General features: G+C 41.4%; 1 protein-coding gene across 16 annotated transcripts in view; it reads right to left on the bottom strand.

Annotated features, from left to right (window-relative positions):
- Nucleotides 1-25,194, bottom strand: part of MYT1L (myelin transcription factor 1 like) — a 282,027-nt gene that overhangs the window by 9,356 nt on the left and 247,477 nt on the right. For 15 of the 16 annotated variants that reach the window (XM_077926371.1, XM_077926369.1, XM_077926370.1 and 12 more), the window contains 3 exons: nt 9,212-9,274; nt 5,659-5,742; nt 3,862-4,083 (listed from right to left, as the gene is read on the bottom strand). In XM_077926371.1, the coding sequence (XP_077782497.1) occupies nt 3,862-4,083; nt 5,659-5,742; nt 9,212-9,274 (369 nt within the window). The remainder of the gene's footprint in view (nt 1-3,861; nt 4,084-5,658; nt 5,743-9,211; nt 9,275-25,194) is intronic. The other variant, XM_077926374.1, reaches the window with a different exon arrangement.

Raw genomic sequence — 25,194 nt, 5'->3', positions numbered from 1 at the left:
TCCCAGCTCCTGCCAACCTAGCAGTTCGAAAGCACACCAGTGCAAGTAGATAAATAGGTACTGCTCTGGCGGGAAGGTAAAGCGGCTTAGTCATGCTGGCCACATGACCCTGAAGCTGTACGCCGGCTCCCTCGGCCAGTAAAGCGAGATGAGCGCCGCAACCCCAGAGTCGGCTACGACTGGACCTAATGGTCAGGGGTCCCTTTACCTTTTTTTACTGTTAAAATAAGACTGACTGGGTGTGTGGAATCTAACTTTTGAGTTGTCCCTCACTTTCTTGAGAGTATAATCTTAGCACACACCTGGAACTTCTGAGCACTCTTTAAAAGATGTGGGTGGAAGACATGCTGTCAGGACTTGCATGCATGTTTTTAATTTTATTAAAGGCAAGTTATATTATGGAGAAAAGTGAAGGAATAGAAAAGGAAAGCAAGCTAGTTATGCTTTAACTATTTGTTTGCTTTGATGTTTGTACTGATATTTTCTAATATATTGCTCACAAAAAAAAAAAAAAAAGCTGGGCCAATTTAAAGCCTGGGTGAGGTTCACAAATGTAAATCCAAATTAAAAAAAGGAGTGTATGAGACTGACTACTAAGAAGACAGGGCTCAGATTAGATTCAGAATCTAATCTTAAACCATCTTTAACCATCACAATTTCATATATTATGAATGCAAAGATTAGTCGCAATATATTAAGGAGATCTTCCATTTTCTTGCATGTTATTTCGTTTCCTCAGGCACTAGAGGCAGGTCATAATAATTAGTCTGGTGGAATATAATAAGGATATAGATTTATAGGCAGACTTCGTTTCTGTTTATAGTGCTTTAGGGCATAAAATGCCAGCTAGTGAAGATAAATCAAATCTTATTTGCTTTACTCATAGGCCAGATTACTCAACTGTCACTTCCATAGTTCATCATCTGAAGGAAAGTTGGTTACTGTTTGGTGGAATACGCTATAATGGAATTTAGTCTCATAATCATGCATATTGCTTGAGTCTGAAACGGAATAAGGATTCAATCCTGTCACCAGTTGAATGTCAGTAACTAACAACGAATGAGCAAATGCATGACTTCAGTCTCATTGTTATTTGAGCTCTTTCACAAGAGGGGTGGGAATCTCCATCCCACAGGCCAGTCTTGGCTCACCAAGGTGTCCATGGTGAGCTGTGAACCAATTTCCTCCACCTGGTGACATCAGTTGCTGGGTGCAGGGTCAATCCTTCACCAGCATGTTGCCTCAGCATGTGAGCATTGCAGCTTGCAGGGCTGCACTCTGACTCTCTGATCACTAGCTGGCAGGTAAAGGTAAAGGACCCCTGGACGGTTAAGTCCAGTCAAAGGCGACTATGGGGTGTGGCACTCATCTTGCTCCAGGCCCAGGGAGCCAGCATTTGTCCACAGACAGCTTTCCGGGTCATGTGGCCAGCATGACTAAACCGCTACTGGTGCACAGAGGACCATGACGAGTGCCTGCTTTTGAGGCTAGCGCTACTGAGCTCATTTTTAGGTTTAGGCCACCAGCTTCTCTAAAGATTTATTTTTCATGCTGCATAACAAACTTGGGACTATTATGTTACAAATTTCAGAAGAAGAATCTACCCTCTGTTTTTCATCACTTATGGCTTTGACATGTTATGCTAATTATTAACACCCCAGAACTAACTCTGCACGCACGCAAATATCATCTTAACTAAACCGTAACATACTTGAAAGAGATGTGTAGCTGAGGTGAAGAGCTTGGGCTATATCTACTCTTCCAACAAAAATGGTCTGGGAATGGTAGCATGTGGAGTGCTACCCCCTAATTATCAAACTACAATTTCCTGGGAAGAAGAAGCCAGTTAAATCTGCAGTGTAAATTCATTCAACGTATCTAAGAAACTTAATTGGAGGACACCCTTACAAACATGAGGAGAGGCTGTTTCTCACATGAAGAAAATATAATTAGTGCAGAGTATATGTGCAAAGAGAAGAAGAAAGCATTCAGTCTGAACAGAATTTTAAAATAAATAGACTTTGGTGCACAAGGAATTAAAAGCAAAACACATTTAACTCCCCAAAGTCACTCATTGTTCTAAAATAATTCCATCCAAAAGAAGCAGCGTTTCATCGGATTATTTGTTGGTTGTATAGGATAATATGCATAATCGCACATAAGATAGAAGCTTTTCCTTACTCACTCCTGAATCACAGATCCTAGATTACAAGTGGGATTAGTTTGTAATCCTACTATGGTACGCTCTCTCTCTCTCTTGTGTGCTTTTTCTTAAAAGCATTCTAATTCCTAGTAATACTTAAGTTGGTTTTCACAAAGACATACTAATTCATACATGGTTGGCACAAGGCTTAAGAATCCAGGTGCGCTAAATTGTTTCTTTCCTTTGTCAGAACGCGTTATCAACAAACCCCACAGATTGTGAAAAGATTTATCCTGGAGGCTGATACATGTCATATGCCTAACTCACAAAGATGTCCAACACAACAGCTCAGAACTCCAACAACACACCAGGCAACGACAGGCTTTCCCAGCCTTTGTCATAGAGTTTTAGTCTTGTTTTAAATGCATTTGCTGCTTTCGTGCTTTTAACTGTTTTTCATTATCTATTGCGTTTCTCACCTTGAGATGGTGGTTTAGAAGGTGATTAATAAATTAATTGTAATAAGAATGAGAGTAATGGTGTTATTTTCTTTGCTCCGGTCTTGGGTCTTTGAAAGGGAGGTCTTTCCAGGCGGAAGTACTACAGAAACTGCAGTGGCATGCAAGCCCAGGAGATACGTAAAGGAAATGAGCTCCATAGCACTTACATAGGTATGATCTTCTGTCTTTGGCTGGTATGCTTCCATGCCATAACCATATACAGGAGCAAACTAGGCAGTATACTATGTGGTTCATTGGAATAGAAATATATTTAATAACAACATTCCTATTCCATTGCATAAGAACGCTTCAGGAATGATAGAACTATTCTGATTCTCCTCAGCCCACCCAGCCTTCTCCTGTGTATGGAGGCAGAACAGGACAGGTTTGTTTCGGCTAATTCTGATTTGTTCCAGCTCATTCTGCATTAAGTATTAGATATGTGGCTGTTTAATATGCTTTTCTTTCCTAAGGGATCTCTCTCTCTCTCTCTCTCTCTCTCTCTCTCTCTCTATATATATATATATATGTAAATATAATCAACAGTCAACAAGTTTTGAAACTGCTCATTGGCATCACCATCAGGACAATACCAATTAGCTACCACTAATTGTTCTATAGCAGCGCATTCAGTAAAAGGGCTAGTTAACGTAGGTAAAACATTTCCCCCTTTCAATACCTTTTCTCTCTCTCTTCAGAGTTCTCGGGTTAAGGCATGTTTGAAGAGCATCTTTACTAACTTTGGACAAATGAACCATGGGCAAACTATGTTCTGCTAGCAAAAAACTTACAAAAACCATGGAGGTTTGTACTTGGAGATGGCGCAGATTAGAACACCTAGTTGAGTTTAGGCAAATCTAAGCTGCAGATTCTCTAATAAAATTAACGTAAGACTAAAACTAGCTGCCTTGAAAGTTTATCAAATAAAAACCAAAGATTGGCACACGGTACTTATTTGTTAATCTACTTTAAGAAAACAATATTGGGGTCGAATCATTATTATAAGATTGATAGGCTCTAATTTGTTTCAAGGGTGTCATAAACATGAGCTAGGTAGTTCTATCTAGCTTCATACCTAAGAAATCTTGGTTGACTCTTTTTCACAGAATAACATGTTAAAATTAATTTAAAGAGATTTGCACACCGTGGCCAATGGAGAGCTTATTTCAAATAAGGTACAGTTAGATAGGAGGGGGAAAAACCTCTGCAGTTACTTACCTCCTATGTGTAAGAAAACTACCACTGACATGTCCTGAACCATCACATCCTGGGGTCGGACATGACATACCTTCCGTCTTCACTGACTTCCAAGAAAACTGGGAGCCATTCAAATACCCATCCTTTTGCCTTTTAGTAGCTAGAGGGCATCCTGATGCACTACGGTGAGATGCATATTTCCCGGTTATATGACCCTGACCGTCACAACCAGGAACTGGACATCTGGATAGCAGATAGATGAAATAAACTTTATTGTCTTGCCATCATATACCTGGCAGCCTCTACAACAAAGTCAAAATAAATCTCACATAAAAAAAGAACAACCATGCTTTATGACTTAAAAGAAAAAGCAAACAACAACAACCCCCACCAAGAACACCAACAAGAAATGCAACACAAACATAAAAGATGCTAATGGAATTGGGAACATTCTGCTAACAAGCTCCGTGTAAATGTAATGTAATGTCGACACAGTGGGATATGGTAACCGCCAATCTAGCAAACCTTTGTTACTGACCAGGTCTGCACATAACACCAAGACATGTTTAAGAAACCATGAATTAACCGTAAATGGTTCCACAGATTACTGAAGGAATTTTGGCTTATTTTCCCAAAGTTTAGTCTGATTTCCAGCTCCTCTTCCCTTGTGTGTTTGTAACACGGTGAATGTTGTGGAGTGGGGTGGCCAAACAAACCACTATTAAGGAAGGGCGCTAGTTTCACACAGTGCCAAGCCATAAATGAAATAAACCAAGGTTTGCAAGTCAAGAACAAACCAAGGCTTCTTAATGTGGTTAGTTGGCAGTAAATAGGCCATAGTTAAGTTGCTGGCATAGAATGCTAAGCCATAATTTAATAAACCATCATTTACTAAAGCATGGCTTCGTGTTATGTGCAAAACCAGATTTGTGCCTCCCTGGGTGATAAACAGTGAACGTGCTTGTTAGTGATAAGATCCCGGATTTTTCATGCAGACTTTGCCAACTGCTTTTCTAAAATAGGAAAGTCTTAAATTTAGTACCCAGGAGTTGTGATTAGAACTGAACGTTGTGTGCAGGTTTGGCTCTACTTTTGTTATAATGAAACAGACACAAAACAAAACAAAAAAACCCCCTTATGTTTCTCATTGTATTTTAAATTGCCCCTTAAAATGGCAGCTTTTTAAAAAAATCATGTCCGGTGCAGGAGGTGGGCAATGATCTTAGAGAGCCATACAATATTATAGAAAACCTCAAAGAGCTGGGGAGGCAAATGGTATGCTATACGTACAAAGAAAGTGGCTGTGTTGCACAGCTGCCCTGCTGTTGGCTATAGGAAGAGAAAGCATCCGTATGCTCTCCTCAAATTTCTCCCATGGCTAGACACAGAAAATCTGTGAGCACCCGAGACTCTAGATTATAGATGGGCAACAGACTCATGTGTGCATATTCTTGATCAAAAGCACAATGCACCCACCAGCTTCTAGTTCATTTGTTCATTGTCTTCAGTAGAAGTATTTGGTCAGATGTTGAATGAATACTATGAAAGCTGCATTTAATTCAAATCTTTCCAGACAAATATGTGTGTGTGTGTGTGTTTGTATGCATATGTGTGTGAATATATATGAGTAGATATATATGTGTATATATATATATTTGTGTGTGTGTGTGAATGCATGCATATATGAAGTCGTACAGATTTAAAAACAATGAACTTGAATGTAGAAGTGTCTTATTGTCATTCAAATATGTATCCAAGAAGAAAACAGGCAGACAAGATAGCTGAGCATATTCATAAGTTGACTAGATTCATGCTTACCTAATTGGCTCTTGATCTTCCTTGTCTTCTTTGCTTTGTACTATCCTGATCCCACTTTTCTTTGCTCGTGGACAACCAGAAAGACTGAATGAAAGAAATCATTTCCAGACTGAACACCTTCATTCTAAAAATAATTCTCTTAAGTGTCCTAGAGAATTAAACTTTCTGCAAACGTTACTTGCAGACGACATCCTTTCTGCATTGACTTTAGCAGTTCTATTCACACCACAAGAGGGAGCCCATGAATCATGATTACCTCTCACTGCAAAACGAAATTGCCTTCCAGGACCCTTATGGACCAAGACCCTTGGAAGACAAGGACAACTGTGCATTAAATCTCTTGCTAATAGTGTCTCCAGCTATGACACTGATGGGCTTCAGAAGAACATGAGTCGAGAACGTCAAAAAGCTATGTGTAATTTATGGCCAAGGGGGAAGGGAAAGGTAAAACAGAGAGGCAAGTGGTGAATGAATCATTTAAAGAAGACACAAAAACCTTTTCAATTCCCTTTCCCCATGTTATATTATTTATTAACACATGGGGATGCCTTTCTGTTTTCTATAGTGTAATTGGAGGTTGTGATGCATTCCTTCTTTCTTATGAAGAATTCGAAACTTTAGGGCTGGTACTTGATGCAAATTGTATTGATCACAATATCAAGACTAGAATGTGGCTTCTCATTTTTAAGCAGGAGTGGTTTGCAATATGAATGAGGCCCAGGCACTTTGAGGCCTACCATTATAACACATCTTTCTTATACAAAAAGAGTTTGAAATCACGGTATCAATTACAATACATATCATAACATTTATTATACAAAAAGAGTTTGAAATCACAGTATCAATTACAATACATATCAGGCTAGTTCCCTTTTCAACCATTATGTGTTGCTCGTGCCTGATTCTATATATGTACAACTTGCATATGTAGTCTGGGTCTTGCAGAATTAACATTCCCTGATTACACGGAGTCCAAATCATGCATGTTGTCAGCACACAGGCCCTGTGCAAACAGGCACAGCTAATGCAAGGAGAGTGGGGAAGGAAAGAGCAGGTTCAACTTCAGCTCCCCTCCACATATTCATTGAAAAATAATGTGACCAAGTCCAGCAAAAAGCCAGAAGTTAGAAAGGGTTAGGAACTGCAGATTATATGAAGCGTATGCAGATCTGGTGCCAGAGGTGAGCTAGACCAGGCACTGGTCAAGGACCCAGTTGGCTCAGAAGGGTCCCCATTGGTCTTCCCTTGTTCATCACTCTTCCTGCTGGGCCCCCAGAGCAGTTTCAGTGCTGCAGTTGTGGCTCTCACCCACCATGTTTAATTAGTCCAAATGCACCAGCCCTATGCCTCTAAATTCTTACAGATCTATTTTATAGGTATAGGGAACCACAGAACTTTATGATGTTTAACATCTAGAATCCCAATGGGACCAGGACTATAGACAAGCCCTGTTCTGGTTGTGGTGGGTGAGTAGCGTTCTTTGGTGACACCGTGCCAAGGAACCAGTGAAGTCTGCCGCCAGCCCCAATTATAGGGCTGCTGCAGAAAGGAGCATTTGCATCAAAGCTCCCCCCCCCCTTTGTGTAGGAATACAGTATCATCACATTTGCAAACTTTCTTGCTGCCACCACCAATGAATGAGGTGGACTGGGAATGAAGAAACTTAGAACATAATGCTGCCATGACATATGATAAGTATATATCTACATATTACACAAGGAAGAGAATTTGACACAGGGATAGAGGTTTTGGCCATAGGCCCATGGTGCATGTCATGTGTAGTCCTGACTTTAGTTTATGAGAGGCCTTTTAGTAACTGGGACTTGGAAACTGAATGTGCTTTCAGTGTACGGTGTGCAAACAGCCCTGGTCACTGATACATTATTTTAGAATGAGATTAGCAACAAGGGCTGTGTATGCTCTGTACATTTAAAGCACATGGCTTCTCCTAAAAAATATTCTGAACTGTAGTTTGTTAAGGGTGCTGGGAATCATAGCATAATCCTTTCTACCTGTGAACGTAATCCTTTCTACCTTCCTATGGATACTGGCATGTGCTTAACTTACCAGTAACCAGACACAATCAATGTAAGCACATTTTAAGGTTATTTACATGATATGGATTGGAGCAGCTTGTGTATGGACCAGCTGATGTGGATGTGAATAAATATGGACTAGCTGAAATATCAAGTAATAAGAAAACAATTTCCATAAAGTTCCAGACATTTTAGCACATACGGTAGATTGTGTCAAGATCTGCATTAAACCAAAACCTGTAAGGCCACAGCAAGAAGTGATCTGTCTGCTTCAAATGCTATGTCTAAAATGAAACTTCCTAAGAAGCCATGGCTTGGATCTTGAGACTCTGTGAGCAAAAGTCAAATGAAAGGATCCTCCTGTTGCAAGAAGCAAAGGTGGGAGATGGTGATTTTCACTGAAGCCCCCTGAAAATCTTGCCCAGAGTTTTGGAATAATGTGGGAGTGATGCAAGGGGCTGCAGGTGAAAGGAGGAACTGCTGTAATCCTCTTGCTCCATCTCAGTTGTGAAGAAGAAGAAGAAGAAGAGTTTGGATTTGATATCCCGCCTTTCACTCCCCTTCAGGAGTCTCAAAGCGGCTAACAATCTCCTTTCCCTTCCTCCCCCACAACAAACACTCTGTGAGGTGAGTGGGGCTGAGAGACTTCAGAGAAGTGTGACTGGCCCAAGGTCACCCAGCAGCTGCATGTGGAGGAGCGGAGACGCGAACCTGGTTCCCCAGATTACGAGACTACCGCTCTTAACCACTACACCACACTGGTTCTGAAATCCCACAATGCTAGAGACTCTCATTGTTTGTCAGTTTGTTTTAGGAAGGTGGCTATCATCATCATCATCATCATCATCATCATTTTTTAAAGCCTTGAAAACTGGTAATAATTCCACCGTAACCATGTGCCCCTTTTACAAATTTGTGATGGTGCTTTTGTATTGACATTTAGGTGTGCTTTTTTTGTGAGCTGTCTCGAAGATCCAGTTGAAAATGCAGGTTGAGATATAACTTTTTCAAAAGACAAACAAAAACCAGGAAGTTCACAAAGAAGTATCTGAAGTAATAAGTAGGGAGCTAGGCACCTGTAGCAATATTTCTTTTGTGTGAGGCCGAACAGTCACATGCTTGAAACAATCATTCCAATCGCTTTGGGACTTTTGAACCCTATTATACTGGCACCTTAATTTGTCTGTGCATTTGATGTCGCTGAATTTTGCTGTGGTGTTTGTTTTGAGTCTGTAAATGAATTGTAACTTTTTATTTAATGTTGCCATTACCAGTTTTCAATATAATGAGTTGTTTGTAGCTGAGTATCGATTTGCTTTGAGACTTACTCATTTTTACAATGGTCTTAGTTGTTGGCTGGATCTGTTGTGAATACACACTGAGTGCAGTAACTGAAGATACTTGACAAGCACAGCTCCCCAACGCCCTTTGCTGGTGGGCCTCGTGATTCAAGACCAAGACCAAGTCGACCCATGAAATGGAAATCACTGTGATAAAGAGCTCAACATTTTACATACCTTCGATGTGAAGCATAATTTCCAGTAATATGCCCAGAGCCATCACAACCAGGTGTGGGACACCTGAAAGAAACAAGAGTCATTTGAATAACTTGTTTGGGAGACATAAAAGCCTACATCATCAGAAACCTTGGCATTTGCCCAGTTGGGCTTGCAGTGGAAATTCCATAAAGCCTCTTTCACTGAACATTTGCCGGAGATAAAAAAAAAAAATACCCCTTCCAAAGGCCTATATAATCATGTATGATTTTTCCAGTGGCCAACCAGATGGGAAGCCCACAAGCACAAAATGAGTGCAATAGCATCCTCCTGCTTTTGTGTTGAAAATGCTATTAATCACAAGCATAAATGTGCTTGTTTTTAGGTCACCCAGTGCCAGTTCCAGGTTTGGGGTGGGAGGTGGTGTCTTTTGGATAATATTCTTTCTGTGAGCTTGCCTCCTTGTCTTTGCCATTGTTGCTTTCGTCCATTCACTTGCTTTTCCATGGGCAAATCTGACCACCTACCTGAAGGGACAAGGGTGTGTGTGTAGAGATTTATTACCCCACCTCATTCCTCTGTAAGGGGATGAGGAAAGGCAACAGTAAGGCGGATTAGCAGCAGAGACTCCAGGGTTTAGAGTTGAACTCCCTACTGGTTTGAGTTTCTTGGAAGATGCCTGATCATACCAGACCCTGCAATCCCCTCCCCAGCCATCAGCTTCTGGATATCTTCAGTATCAACAACAAATGACCCAAGTCTCTGAATTTGCAAACCCACAACAGGAAAAGGACAAGAACTGCACTGATGTTAGCGTAACAACAGCAACATTACATGCTAGTCGTAATATTTCGCAGGTAATTAATGTACATCGTCACAGCCAGGCAATGAATGATGTTGATTTAGCTAGGAAGATTTCTTCACCAGAGGAAAAGTCCTTCTAGCAAGGCAGAAGGAAGCTAGGCAGGACAAAAGCAACAACAAAAAGTATACTGCCCTCTTGTGGGCAAAAGCCAAGATTCATTATTATTATTATTATTATTATTATTATTTTATTTGCCTAATTACTTAAAAACATTGTCAGACTTACATAATTTATAGAAAGCTCAACTGCTAGTATCTTTAGGAATTCACCATTTTACAGCCTAGAGAGTTTTACCACCAAACAAACAAACAAACAAACAAACAAACCCCCAAACAAATCCTAAACAGAAACAAGTCTGAGAACATTCAAATCCTGGCAACTATCTAGTTTAATAACTTTTCTCTGGATTTCTAAGTCTACTCTGTTTTTCTGCTCTTCTTAGTAATCACAAATATTAAAGCTTGAAGGCAGCAAGTTCATATAGCTGAGGTTTGATTTTTTATTTTTTCCAGCCTACTGTGGCCCGTCCGTTCTTCGTTCCTCTTCTCTCTCTCCCTCCCTCCCTCTCTTTCTCTCTCTCTTTTTCTCTCTCTTTACATATCCCACCCGTGTCAGGATACAAAAATAAAGTGGGCAAAGTACCCCTTTGCAAAGCCGCATGCAGCGTTTGCTGAGCAATGGAGGCGGGAGAAGGAGTTCACCGCACCCACAAAGTGGCATGACATTATTAGCTCAAGCCGTGTCAGTTGGGGCTTGTGTCAAAAGAAGTTAGGCTCTGCGACCGCTTCTCACTTTCCCTGCCATGTCCTGTCGTAGTGTATAATGCCACTGCGCCATGTAACACGCCATCACAGGGCAAAGCCACCCAGTGGGACAGTGATCTCCCTCACTTTTGGCAGGAAAAGTCCTGTAGGCCTGACTACAGCACGGTTGTCATGGCAATGCCACTGGTGTGACTGCTCTTTGCTTCTCCCCCCCCTCCCGCAACGCATTTTTATTATTTTTTTAAACTCTCATCTAGCGCACATTTTCAGAATCAATGCATGATTTAATTATGGCTTTCCAGCTCTTTAAGGCTGTGGTTTACCCTCCAGTCAAGAGACTCTGTCTTTCTTTCTTTTTACATTAAACACACTTTTCGGAACTGGAAATGTTTCAGTTAAATCTCAGAGAAGTCTCGTATTATTATTTTTTCAAATTCAAGTGGCTGCCGTGCAATTCCATTTTGCAATGTTCCTATGTTCTGCAGCACTGGGTATAAACTTCTGTGTAATTCAGAATTATCCCAGGGTTTTTGTGTATGTGTGTGTGTGTGACTTTTAAAGATCCAAGCTTTCCCTCCACCAGACTAACCAGCAGCAATTCTGCCGAGTGGAACTTCCTTTGCGAACAAGCTGACAAATCTGAGACTGACCTAGAGGGCAACTTTTCATTAAGCAGCAAATCGCTCCCTTCTATAGTATTAAAAAGGAGAAGGGGGAGGACAAGATCACATTCATTATCTCAGTTCACGACTCATTTATTAACTTGGTATTAGATTAACTAGATTACATTTCCCCCACAAATTTTATTTTCAGGAGAAAGAATGATAAGATGAGTGATATGTACCCCCATTCATACAGGCACTGCTTCCAACAGCATTCTCCCGGGCTACTGACAGAATGAATTATGTTCTCCTCACCTCACTTTGGGCTGAGTTAAGAGATTGTGACAGTGGGAAAAGAGAGAATAAACCTATGAACTGAGGAAGTGGTCAACAGACAAGTCCTTTCAGAAGCACTTTATGGTAACATATTGAGGATCCAAGTCTGTAAGAATGATTTTGAAAGCACTGCTTGCTAAAAAGGCATTTTCAATTGAAAGCCTTTCTAGGTTTTTGGGGTTTTTTAATTACTCAGAACTATGGAAAACTACTTATAATAATGAACTAATTAAGATGTGCCTGCGTTCACATGAAAACTATTTCTTGCTATTGTTTACTACACTGATGAATTGGTGAAAAATATTAACTGAAAAACCAAGTTAGTGCAAAAAAGGCAATAGGATGAAACTTTTAATAGTATATACCTATATTTTATGCAAATATCCCAGGATTGGCACACTGAAAAGAATACCGGGACTAATTTTTTTGATGTGCACCATCAGTAAACACAGGTAAAATGCTCAGGCACTGGATGGTTAATCCATTTGTGGTAGAACAATTAGAACTGAAATGGGTTACCCACCCATCAGTGCCTTGATATTTAGACCCAGATGCTGTTGTTGGCCTCTGTCTGTTTCGAGAGACAATGGAGTGCACCTCCAAGGGCAGAGTCAAAGTGGAGAAAAGACTGGCCCCAAATAACAATCAAACCCAGAAAACAGGCAAACCCTGCAAACATAACCAGGGTGGGAAGCAACTGTTCTCCAAGGGGGCATTTTCAGGTAAGAGAAGATGGAGCTTGAAGGGACTCGCTCTGTAAAAAGACAGTAATAGCCAAAACACATAGCAACTTCTCCTTTGACACACAATCTGCCATTCTTCCACAAATACTCAAAGGTGGCGTATGATTGACCTAAGACTCAATTTTTGCAGTTTGGAAGCCTAATAGCTCAGATAGTGGGATGAAAAAACGTTACAAGTGCAGATTCACATCATTGTTAGAATAAGCCTCTGGCATGGACAATTGAATTGTCTCAACCCTTTTACTTTGCCTGGATTGCAGCTGTGGGGTTTTAGTTTTGTTTTGTTGTGAGCTTGTCCTGCAATAGCTCCACCAGAAGCTGAAATCGCCACTAGCCATGCAGCATTCGCTGCAGAGCTGGATTGAATTATGTCATACCCAAACTGTGATCTAGGCCTGTGGTGGTGGAACCTAGACATGACTTATGCAAAGACAAACAAACTGCAATTCATGTCTTCCCAAAATACAAGTGGCATTGGAGCTCAAATAAACAGGCTTTTCATAACTAACATGCAATGGCTGAAGGTAGAGGGATCTCTGATGAGAGCTCCTGTGGTTCAAACGCAAAGGCTGAGTGCTCGAGAAGGAAGCTGTGGAAGCTTCCCAGCTGGAGGAGGAAGCAGCATCAGCAGGCGAGCAAGGAGGAAGAGGCAATGTTGATATATTATCAACATTTCGATTCACTAGTATTTTAGAGATAGACGCAATATGAAAACAGAACTCACAGCACAATTAAAGTGGCAGTGCGGTGAGTTCTCTATACCTTATCTATGTTTCTAGCCTCAGACATACTAGAAGGGAAAACATAACAAGTGCTACTCAAGCAAACAACACATCCGCCCAGGGCCAGCACAAGACATTTTGGCACCTGAGGCAAACCACAAAATGGCATCCTCCTCCTTGCCAGGGAAGAAGGGGTAAGTGAAGATCTACATCAGGATCTGGTGCCCCTGTGGATCCTGCCGCTTGAGGCATTTGCCTCACCTTGCCTCATATGTGGTTTGGCCCTACATCTTCCTCTCATTCCAATAACACTGTGGGTGATATGGCCATCAAGCTTATAAAAGGCAAAAGGACCTTCTTAAATAAGTGGAAATTCAGTGTGCCAGCCGATAAGTCATAGGGTGATGTGTACCAAATGTGTACCATGTAACCATACCTTGGCGTAGTGCTTTAGAACCATTGGTAAATCAAGGCAAATACAAAATGCATTGGAGTGGAGATTTTGAGGGGAAAGTCACAAAATGAGCTGGGATTTAGTAGAGGAAGGTTGTTTTCTGCTGCTCCAGAGAAGCAGACACGGAGCAATGGATCCAAACTACAAGAAAGAAGATTCCACCTAAACATTAGGAAGAACTTCCTGACAGTAAGAGCTGTTCGACAGTGGAATTTGCTGCCAAGGAGTGTGGTGGAGTCTCCTTCTTTGGAGGTCTTTAAGCAGAGGCTTGACAACCATATGTCAGGAGTGCTCTGATGGTGTTTCCTGCTTGGCAGGGGGTTGGACTCGATGGCCCTTGTGGTCTATTCCAACTCTATGATTCTGTGATTCTATAAGATCACTGCTATTGATCCCATTGAAGACCTTGCACAATTTAGGCAAGAGTACTTTAATCCTGTTAAGGATTAAACACCATTCGGTAAGGTCACATCATGTCTTCTGAACGAAGTGACCAAGACATTTGAAACAGCAACTTTGACTTGATTTTGATCATACATGTAGGAGACCAGGGATGGAAATTATTCTGTAAGGAAAAAGGAAATAAGAAATATCGTCCTATCGCATGGTACTTGAGTGCCTCACATATAAGGATGGGGCTTTTGAAGCTGATCTAGAAGGTATTAGGAAGCCAAGTCACAGCCTTAAGGAGATGTGAGATGATCATATCATCAAAAAGTGGGGAGGATTTTGTTGCAGGGATTCGGGACTGACCCAGAAGAAGGATAATGCCACGGAAAAAGCAACTGTAATAGCAAGGCAAGAAGATTACCAGGATATGGGCAAGGATTTTAGCAACAGGTAGAGAAAGCATGAATAGATTTTGCAGTTGTTACTGAGGGAAAGAAATGAAGAACTTTTCAATAGCCTGTGCTCAGAGGGGAGAATGAAAGACTGAACTGATGGTTCACAGAGACAAAAAATAATCATTGATTTTATCTGATATATAGATCTGATATATGGTATTAAGACTGTCAAATTCTCTAAGCAGAAAAAAGATAGGTAGTTCATTACCATAAAGTTGTGTCAGCACATAATTTTTCTGTAGATGTAAAGTTTAAGGGGAAAATAAGATGCTGAATCATAAACAACTGAAAAGGTAAATAAAATATTTCTATTGCAATTTCTACAAACTGTACTTTTCAAAGCTTTGCTTGGGTTGAAGACATTTTACATCATTCAAGTAAGATTGCATGCTTAGGGATGTAGAAATAGGCTGCTGAATCAGCCATGCAGAGCAGAAGGAAAGCCAAAGGTTAAAACGGGAATCAATAATGAGATGAGGAAATGAAAATGATTTGTGCAGCAGAAGGAAAGGGAAGGAACACCACTATGGAGTCAGGGAAAGCCCATATTCTGGTATGGCAGAATCCCACAATGCCATAATTAACACCACGGCTAGAAGACAGAAGATGTACACTGCGGGGGTAAAGATCAGATGAATCACCACTAGCCCCAAATCAGGTCCACTGTCAGCTGAATCAGCACTGCAGGAACCCCAGTTCTTTACCTGTCTGTAACAATATGGATTGTTAGTTGCTAGGCAATGTCCTCAAAAAAGCAACAGTGGAAGACAAACTTTCTAAATAAATAAATATATTGCATTTATCAGTCACCTCATAACCATTGTTCTCTGGACTGACTTGGGAGAGATTCATCTCCTAGTCCCCCACTGTGAAAAAGTTAAGATGGCAAGTTCTGAACCAGTGGTTTCAAGATTTGATTTGTATGCTAGTTGTAGATTTGGTTGTCCACTCGTTATCTTGCTTAAGGCTATCATAAGGTGTAAAGAGTTTTGACAGAGTTTTGATGTGAGAAAGCAGGCAGTAAGTGGTAAAGAGCTTTCCCCCCGAGTCTACTGGAGCCAGGCAGCCAGCCGTACTACTTCTGTGGGTGAATTATGGGGAAAGTTAAAGCCTCATGTGCTCTTGATGCCATAATGAGTTTGGATTTGATATCCCGCTTTATCACTACCCTAAGGAGTCTCAAAGCGGCTAACAATCTCCTTTCCCTTCCTCCCCCTCAACAAACACTCTGCGAGGTGAGTGGGGCTGAGAGACTTCAGAGAAGTGTGACTAGCCCAAGGTCACCCAGCAGCTGCATGTGGAGGAGCGGAGACGCGAACCCGGTTCACCAGATTACGAGACTACCGCTCTTAACCACTACACCATGCTGGCTCTCAGCTAACAGGAATGTAAAGGGGGGGGAAGGGAGGGGGAGCCAGTAAAAATAGAGGGGAGGGGTGAGAGACTTGTGGGATGTGGAAGAGAAAAAGAGGGGCAATATTGACCTGTGATGATACAGAGAAGAGAGACTAGGGAACCTTGTGGAATTAAGACAAAGGGAGCAGTTGCACAACCAGGCGTCGTGCTCCTCAGTCCCTGACCAACCCCATAGAATTAAAAGACAACAGAGACTGGTTTGGATCTTGACAGCTTCCCTTTTAAGGCATAGAAAATGAACAGATCTTATAAAATAATAAATAAACATGCCTCCATGTTTATGCCACCGAACAGGGGTTCTTAAGGAGAAGGCTATTGTTTTCAAGCCCTGTTGTGGTCTTCCTGGGAGGTGACTGACTGAGCTCTGTAGGAAGAAGGATGTTTAACCCAATCGATCATTGGTTTCCTCCAGTAGGGCAACTTTTATGTTCTTATGGGATTTCTTAATGTTTGAATGTGGTGGGACAATGGGAATGCATTTGTTTGCACTTCTGCTCAGCTTTGTATGCAAATGCCAACTGGGGGGGGGGGGGCGCAGCTTATTGCTCAGGGACTCTTAGGGCACTTCCTGACTGTTTCTATTTGCGAGAGGGATTTTGTCACAAACTGGCAAAACCAGGTTACGCAAATACAGTTGATTGGGGGCGTATTGTGCAACAAACCAGCTTCCATTCGAAAGAGGCCCACTGCGATAAGAAAAGTAATGGGGAAACAGTGTAAAGTGTGGGATAACACTTGCTTTGAAGCAACATCACCTGCTCTCCCTGCAAACAAATCAGAATGAATGCTCAGTAAACAGGTTGTCTTTAAATCATGTCTTTAAAACATGATTCAGCAGAAGCCCACCTACTCCTTTGGTCCAACGCTGATTAGGATGTGCTGCATCCTATCTTTGCATCCGTTGGGGCATCGTCTCTGGGCTCGTCCATTCTTGCGAGTGTCTTGTGCTTTCTACTGTAGGCATGGATCCGAGGTGTTTTTCATTTGCCCTCCAGCTTTCCCCAGGAAAAAACGCAGTTTACTGCTGAATTGGAACAAGTGTCAATCCGCAGAAAGCCTGATTGATGTTTGTTAAGACTTAGCAGTAAACGGCAAGGTAAAGTGGCAAGACAGACGAGAAACCTCTCAAACCTGTGCCTAGAAATCACAATCTGCATGGCAATCCCTAAGTGTTTCTACCTGAGGATTCTATCATTAACTTCCTTTTATCTATCCCCTCCTCAGCAGATGTACACAAATTTTTAGATTATGTGCACAGATCTCCAAAGTGGATATGCACAGATCTGTTGCAGGGGGCTGTTTACCTGAGTGCGTCTACCCGTGCAGGAGTGTGCAGTGACTACATCTGCTTTTGGCACACCTACTACTGGCATGCAAGTAGGTAAATAGGTACCGCTCTGGCGGGAAGGTAAACAGTGTTTCCATGCGCTGCTCTGGTTTGCCAGAAGTGGCTTAGTCATGCTGGCCACTAGTCATGCACAACCCCAGAGTCGGTCACAACTGGACCTAATGGTTAGGGGTCTCTTTACCTTTACTACTGGCATTAGCCAAGGATGAATGTGGCCTCAATTTAAAAACTGGTTTACCAACCCCGATTAAAATGAATGTGCCAGAAAAGTTACAAACATACAGAATTGCAGGAAGGGAAAGCTCCTCAACAGACATAGAATTATAGGTACTGCTATAGCGTGCTTATTCATGATGAATGGCATATCTCACACAAGAGCACTTATCTTGAAAAGTGTTCTGAGAGAACTAGCTAAGACTCACTTCTAGGCTTCAAACTCTTTTATTGGAGACTGTCAGGGGGCAATGTAACTGGGTTACCTACGAGCAATTGGTGTGCTAGTTCTGGTCAGGGCTTACAGAGGATGTTGCTCTATTTCTTCTCTGTTGCCCCCTCAGAAACAGCCGCTCAGAATTCCCTATTGCAATCTCTTCTGGGTACAGAGGTGTTAGCTTTTGGGGGCGATGGACGGGGGGCAGACGCTGCATGTGCAACTTTCAAGAGGAGCTGGGGCAGAGCCAAACATGGCAACAGCGCATCTTCAATGGCTGGTGGCTCCTGCCACTGCCACTGAGTGGAGACTGCTTTAACCCACATTCTCCTCAGTGGCAGGAGGAGGAGGAGCCAGGAACTGAAGCTGCGTCATGCTTGACTCTGCACTCAGCCTCCTCCACCCCCTGATTTTTTGGGACATTGGAGAGGGGCTTGGAACGCTCTCAAAAAATATTAGGGGAGACCAAAAGTGCTTGGCCCCCATGAGTTGGTCCCTCTCTCTGGGTAAGATTCCAGAATACCCTGTTGAGCAGATCATGAGTTACCTGTTTGGAAATATGTTTGAACATAATACTGTGAGGGCTGCAAATTTGATTGTGTAAAGGCCTAGGAAAATTAGGAAGGCTACATGCCAAGACTGGGCCTTTGAGTGGCTTGCCAAGACCCTTTTAAAGTGTTAACTTGGGAAATGTTCCCTGTTATCTTCTGTTTTACACCTGTAATGTACATAATATTGTTTTGTTATGGCCTGGATGGGGGTTTTTGTTTTTGTTTTTGTTTTTTTACAAATAAATTGATTATTGATAGGGTCTACTAATATTCCTAAGCACATGTAACTTGAAAGAAAATAGCAATGAGTCTTATGGAAATATATTCTACTAAAATTAGTAAAACTGATGGTAAACAAAATGGAATAAATCTGTAGCACAAAGAGTACTTGAAAAGATTCATTGGCATTATGCACATATGTGCAAGATGGCCACAATTAGGCATTTGCATTGTAATCCTGGACATGTTTACTCCTAAGTAAGTCCAACTACGGTATATTCATTCAGATTCAGGTAGGTAGCCATGCTGGTCTGACGCAATCAAAACAAATTTTAAAAATTAAAAAATGCACACAAAACCTTATAACCAGAACAAACTTAGTTGGTCTCTAAGGTGCTACTGGACAATTTTTTAATTTTTAAAATTTATATACATTCAGGTTTACTCTCAGGTAAGGTGCTTTGGAATGGACCCTAAGCTTGATACTTGAGAGAAGCAGATCAGCAAATATATTTACTACAAAAAGAGATATTAACTTGACTAGATCATATAATTCATGTTATTTATTAAATAATTTAGAAATGAGTTTTCCATGATTAAAATTATTACCGACATACTAAACCAAACATGATGTTTTGTAAGAAACTGTAAGAAAATTATGAAAAATTATAAGATTAACAGGTTACATATATTAATAAAATGTCATTAATTGAATTGATTTGATTTAGGTTCCCATTGTGAATCCCTTTGATGCCATTACTTCTGAGTTATTAGATCTACATATTTATGTTTTATTGTTTAATGAGGTGGGGCACTAATTAGATTCATCTTCAGATATATAAGTACAGTGGGATTCCTGATTGATTCCTGATTTTCTACTTGGATATCTATTGGGATCTGTGTCTTAATTTAGCATACCTATTTGTGTGTATATTAAAGAAACATTGCACTGGTACATTAGGGAATGAGCTGTACTGACCTGTAGCTGATTCTATGTTGAAAGAAGCATGGGTATTCGGATACTGGCAAATGTCTTAGACTCTATGCTTCGTGAGGATATAGTGATCTTGGACAGGTTTTGTAATATCTGACTGTGACACTATAGTCTCAGTCTGGAATATTTATAATGCTGAGAGATTGAGAGGGTGACTTTTCATTCTGCTTAAGTTATAAAATCTGGAATGAGATCCTAGTGAGACGCTTTGAATAAGCCCCAAATGAAGAAGGGCTTTGTTTACAGCAATTTCTATTTAAAGCCAAGTTTAATCACAACATGACAATCCAACCTTATCCATTTTATGCAAGCCCCACTAAATTAAATTAAATTTACTCTGAAGAAAGTGTACATAGGATTGTAGTCAAAGTAAATAAAGGTGTCCGTTTGAGGGCACCATGTAAAAACTGAATAAGTTTGCAAAGTTTTAAAGGAAAATAGCAAGTTAATTAATGCTGCAACCCTATGTATATTCTTGGAGTACGTACTACTGAGGTTACTTTTGTGTAAACCTGTGTAGAACTACTCTGTAGCTCTTGCTGGCTTTCAATGTGATCACCTTTCGAGATGAAATCTTAATAATAATAATAATTTATTATTTGTACCCCGCCCATCTGGCTGGGTTTCCCCAGCCACTCTGGGCGGCTTCCATAAAAACCAAAGATACAGTAAAATATCACAGATTAAAAACTTCCCTGAACAGGGCTGCCTTAAGATGTCTTCTGAATGTCAGGTAGTTATTTATCGCTTTGACAACTGATGGGAGGGCGTTCCACAGGGCGGGCGCCACTACCGAGAAGGCCCTCTACCTGGTTCCCTGTAGCTTTGCTTCTCGCAATGAGGGAACCGCCAGAAGGCCCTCGGCGCTGGACCTCAGAATTATGAAGTTCTTGGAAACTACAGCCACTTCAAACATGACATTTTTGCTACACAATCAGTATGGTGATGGGACAATAGTTAATTTTGATATAATTATATGAGTTCAGTATCTCCTGGTATCTGGTCTATAGTTTCTCTGTGCAATGAAGTTACATAGGAGTATGCAACTCTAATCATCCCTGTATACTGCCTATGCAGAGACAAGGGCAAATGGTACCCCAACATAAGCAGCCGGGCCAGAAGCCTGGTCTACTAGGGTACTGTCTGGGCACCACTGTCATGTGTGAACCAGCCATAGTACTGGTATGCTGTACTGGGATCTGGGCAGGTGGTGATTGCTTTTAGATATTCTGTTTATAATCCCATGGCCTAAATAAGAGATCACTTACACTTCTGAATTGCAAAAATTGCTACAAAACCCCTTGCAATTTTTTAAAAAATAATAATTTTCAGGTATTGAGATTTTCAAACAATTGCCAAACAACCAAAACAAAAATAGAGTATTCCATAAATCCCGCATAGACTCCCCCCTCCCCTTTGTGGGTCCTTATGTTAATATTTTTCCTCCTGCATCTTCTCTATTAATCATTCCAATCCTACTAATAATTTTAATTGCTCGCAATTTTTGAGGCATCTTAATATCACAGTAATAAAAACCTTATTTATGGGGTTGGGTGGGTTGGTAAAGCTCATTGCAGGACTTGGATGGGGATCAACAATGTTTGTAACATTGGTATACACACAGATTGGTAGAGGGGGCATTTGCCTATTCTGGCCACACGACAGAACCTTCATGTTCAACCTGAAGCTTATGCAGGGTCTGTTCAGAGTTACAGATGAATAGAGGAAGGTCAGTAGGGAAAGGCCAGTGGATTCAATCACACTCCATCTGTCCATGCATTCATACCCATAGATATGGCATAAAACAGGGACTAAACTAATTACAGTACAGCTATATTTTGTAGAGTGCAAACAAATGCTGAATTGTCGAGTTGCCATGGGGGGGTGGGGACATACTGCGTACTTTAACCTGCAAACTGCAGTGGTACAGTGTTACTGCACTAGTTCTGTGCCTTGGCCCAAATGTTTATATAATTCACACTCCAATTATTCATAGGATAATTTTTTTGCTTGTTGAACCACACACCCATAAAATTGTCTGCAATTGGGTTCTAGAACAGAAGGCGTTCTGCTGGACTATTTAGCAGGCTGACAATGGCAGAGCCATCAAGGTGGAACCACCTACTAACAGAAGGCATCATATGCCAGGGAGTGGGGATAAATGAAGTATTAACCACCTCTTTCATTGGACTAATATTCATTATTAATTCAGGGCCGTCAGACTCCATGTATTTGAAAAACCGAGAAACAGAGTTTAAAAACTTCTCTCTCACCTGATATACTGAGAAATTCCAAAATTCAGCCTGGCAAATTCTTGTAGGCTGGTGACATCACCAGTCTGGATCAATGCACAAGCAAGTTCCAGCATGAGAGGGGTTTGGGGTTTGTCTGTTTTTTGATAAACTTTTGGATCATTTATCATCTTCCCAAGAGTCTTCTCCCAAATCAGAATTAATGGCTTCTGGAATCTGCCACCAGAGTGCATTTCCCTAACTTAGTGATTTTGTGAAACTCAGCTCAGTAGGACTTGTGCACAAAGTAATTCCTTTCTGTAACGATCAACCACATAGTTTTAGTCTTTTTTCATCCCCCTTCTTGGCTGCTGACTTTTACATGCATTTGAAATAACCTCAACACAGCACTAAATCTGTGGGCCACCAGATTTCTGTGGCCCTACATGGGCCCTACATGGCAGGGCTGCAGCCAGCAATTGAGATCCACAAAGCAACCTGACAAATATGAACAAGGCATTTCCCATTAGTCTCTTTTTCTTATATAACTCCCAGCACCAACCGCAGGAAGGGCTGATGACAGCTAAATCAATATATGTAGATTTCTTTTGTTGCTGAAGAATAAAATGATAGGTATCAAAGTACTTTCTGGCACTTTGGATTTGATTAACTGAACAGTCTCATTGCAGGAAAAAAGGCAATAATAGTATTTAGCTAGTTATCAAGTTAAACCAATAGTACATACTAGCTAAATCACAGGTGGATAAATGTATAATACCCTTTGATTAGAAATTAATCAAGTGCCCTGCCTTTTATCTAACCTGTGCAATTGGGAAAGGAAGCAGGGCATTAGGCTAGATGTACTCTAGCTTGGATACATGCGTGTGAAGCATGCAACAAAGACTTCAATGGACTTTAAAGGTGTGTTCTGCCACATCTGCACAAGTTGAAAAATAAAAACTACACTTAGCAAGGAGGGTAGTTCTCCACCAAATGAAAGGTGAGCCATATCTTATTCTTATTCAATCAAACTGTTCTTTACATAATATCCTATCATATTTTGCCCTCTCAAACCTCTAACTCTAATAAAATCCATTCACCCAGCAATACATTTCTGTGAAAAATCTGCCTGGCCTGTTGGATTTATTCTGCCTCATTATGTGCTACCGTGCACCCTATATTAAACATTATCAAATGTTTTGTAGCATATGAACTATAAAATCCACGAAGCAGCTTGGCTATGGAGTTCATATATATTATATGCATCAATATTCTCTCTCTCTCTGTCTCTCTCTCTCTCATACACACACAATATACAGGAATGGTTGCTTCTGAGTACCAGATGTTGTTATGTATATGCAGTTATATCGCAGTTGCACTGCATCATGGGCTCTGTAATCTGCAGTTCTATAGATAATTATTTATTCAGAAGCTGCAAGCCTATATAGCCTACAATGCAATTCAACTGTAAAACCATTTTTAAAGTTATAAAGTGTTAAAGTGACCTTTAAAGTGACCTTTAAAGCCCTAAACGGCCTCGGCCCAATATACCTGAATGTGTGTCTCAACCGCCATCGTTCAGCCCGGACACTGAGGTCCAGCTCCGAGGGCCTTCTGGTGGTTCCCTCCCTGCAAGAAGTGAGGTTACAGGGAACCAGGCAGAGGGCCTTCTCGGTAGTGGCGCCTGCCCTGTGGAACGTCCTCCCATCAGGTGTCAAGGAAATAAACAACTATCTGACTGTTAGAAGACATCTGAAGGTAGCCCTGTTTAGGGAAACTTTAATGTTTGATGTTTTATTCTGTTTTTAATCTGTTGGGAGCCACCCAGAGTGGCTGGGGAAACCCAGCCAGATGGGAGGAGTATAAATAAATTAATTATTATGATTATGATTAGCCAAGGCCTTTTTAATGTTTAATATAGGAAGTATAGCAGGATGTTAGGGACTAGTCATAATCTAACAGAAACTAAATAGATACAGTGGTACCTCTGGTTACGTACTTAATTCGTTCTGGAGGTCCATTCTTAACCTGAAACTGTTCTTAACCTGAGACACCACTTTAGCTAATGGGGCCTCCCACTGCTGCCGCGCCACCGGAGCACGATTTGTGTTCTCATCCTGAAGCAAAGTTCTTAACCCGAGGTACTATTTCTGGGTTAGCGGAGTCTGTAACCTGAAGCGTATGTAACCTGAAGTGTATATAACCCGAGGTACCACTATACAGTGGTACCTCGCAAGACGAATGCCTCGCAAGACGGAAAACTCGCAAGCCGAAAGAGTTTTTGGTTTTTTGAGTTGCTTTGTAAGATGATTTTCCCTATGGGCTTGCTTCGCAAGACGGAAACATCTTGCAAGTTTGTTTCCTTTTTCTTAAAACCGTTAATACAGTTGCGACTTGACTTCGAGGAGCAACTCATAGCACGCGGTGTGGTAGCCTTTTTTGAGGTTTTTGAAGACTTTGGTGATTTTTGAAGCTTTTCCAAAACTTTTCCGAAACCGTGCTTCGCAAGACGAAAAAAATCGCAAGACGAAAAAACTCGCGGAACGAATTAATTTCGTCTTGCAAGGCACCACTGTACCAGTAAATCCCTCACACCATTACCAGGAGATGGTAATTCTGAACCTACTTAGATGGTTGTTTTCAGAGGCTAATGTTTGGGGAATATCATTTGGCCCCATGGGGCCTTCAATGCAAGGTTCCTCAGGGTTCAATTCCCTCCTCCCATGCTATTCAGCATCTACCTGAAACCACTGAGTGGGGTCATCTGGAATTTTAGAGTATGTTGTCAGCAATGACACATAGCTCTACTTCTCCTTTACATCTGTAGGTTGGGGAGTGGATGTGCTGGACTGAGTAAACTGAAGCTCAATCCAGAGAAGACTGAAGTGCTGTTAGTGGACAGTTCCCTAGACAGAATGGATGGGAGGAGGCCTGCTCTTGATGGCATTACATGCCCTCTGAAGGAACAGGTTCACAGCTCGGGGTACTTCTGGATCCACTGCTGTCATTTGAGGCTAAACTGGCTTCGGTGACGTGGAATGCCTTCCATCAGCTTCAGTTGGTAGTCTAACTACTGTTGTCTATGCTCTGGTAACCTCAGATTAGATTACTGCGATGCATGATATGTAGGGCTTCCTCTGAAGTTCAGAAATTCCAGCTGGTGCAGAATTCAGCTGCCAGGTTGCTCACCGTGGAAAGATGGTTTGAGCAAATGACACCAATCCTGGCCCAACTACAAAAGGCAAAGGTACCCCTGCCCGTACGGGCCAGTCTTGACAGACTCTAGGGTTGTGCGCTCATTTCACACTAGAGGCCGGGAGCCAGCGCTGTCCGCAGACACTTCCGGGTCACGTGGCCAGCGTGACAAGCTGCATCTGGCGAGCCAGCGCAGCACACGGAACGCCGTTTACCTTCCCGCTATAAAGCGGTCCCTATTTATCTACTTGCACCCGGGGGTGCTTTCGAACTGCTAGGTTGGCAGGCG

Source organism: Podarcis muralis, chromosome 3 (genome assembly GCF_964188315.1).
Source record: "Podarcis muralis chromosome 3, rPodMur119.hap1.1, whole genome shotgun sequence".
In the NCBI taxonomy this organism is placed as follows: domain Eukaryota; kingdom Metazoa; phylum Chordata; class Lepidosauria; order Squamata; family Lacertidae; genus Podarcis; species Podarcis muralis.
This window is presented reverse-complemented; position numbering and strand designations above follow the sequence as displayed.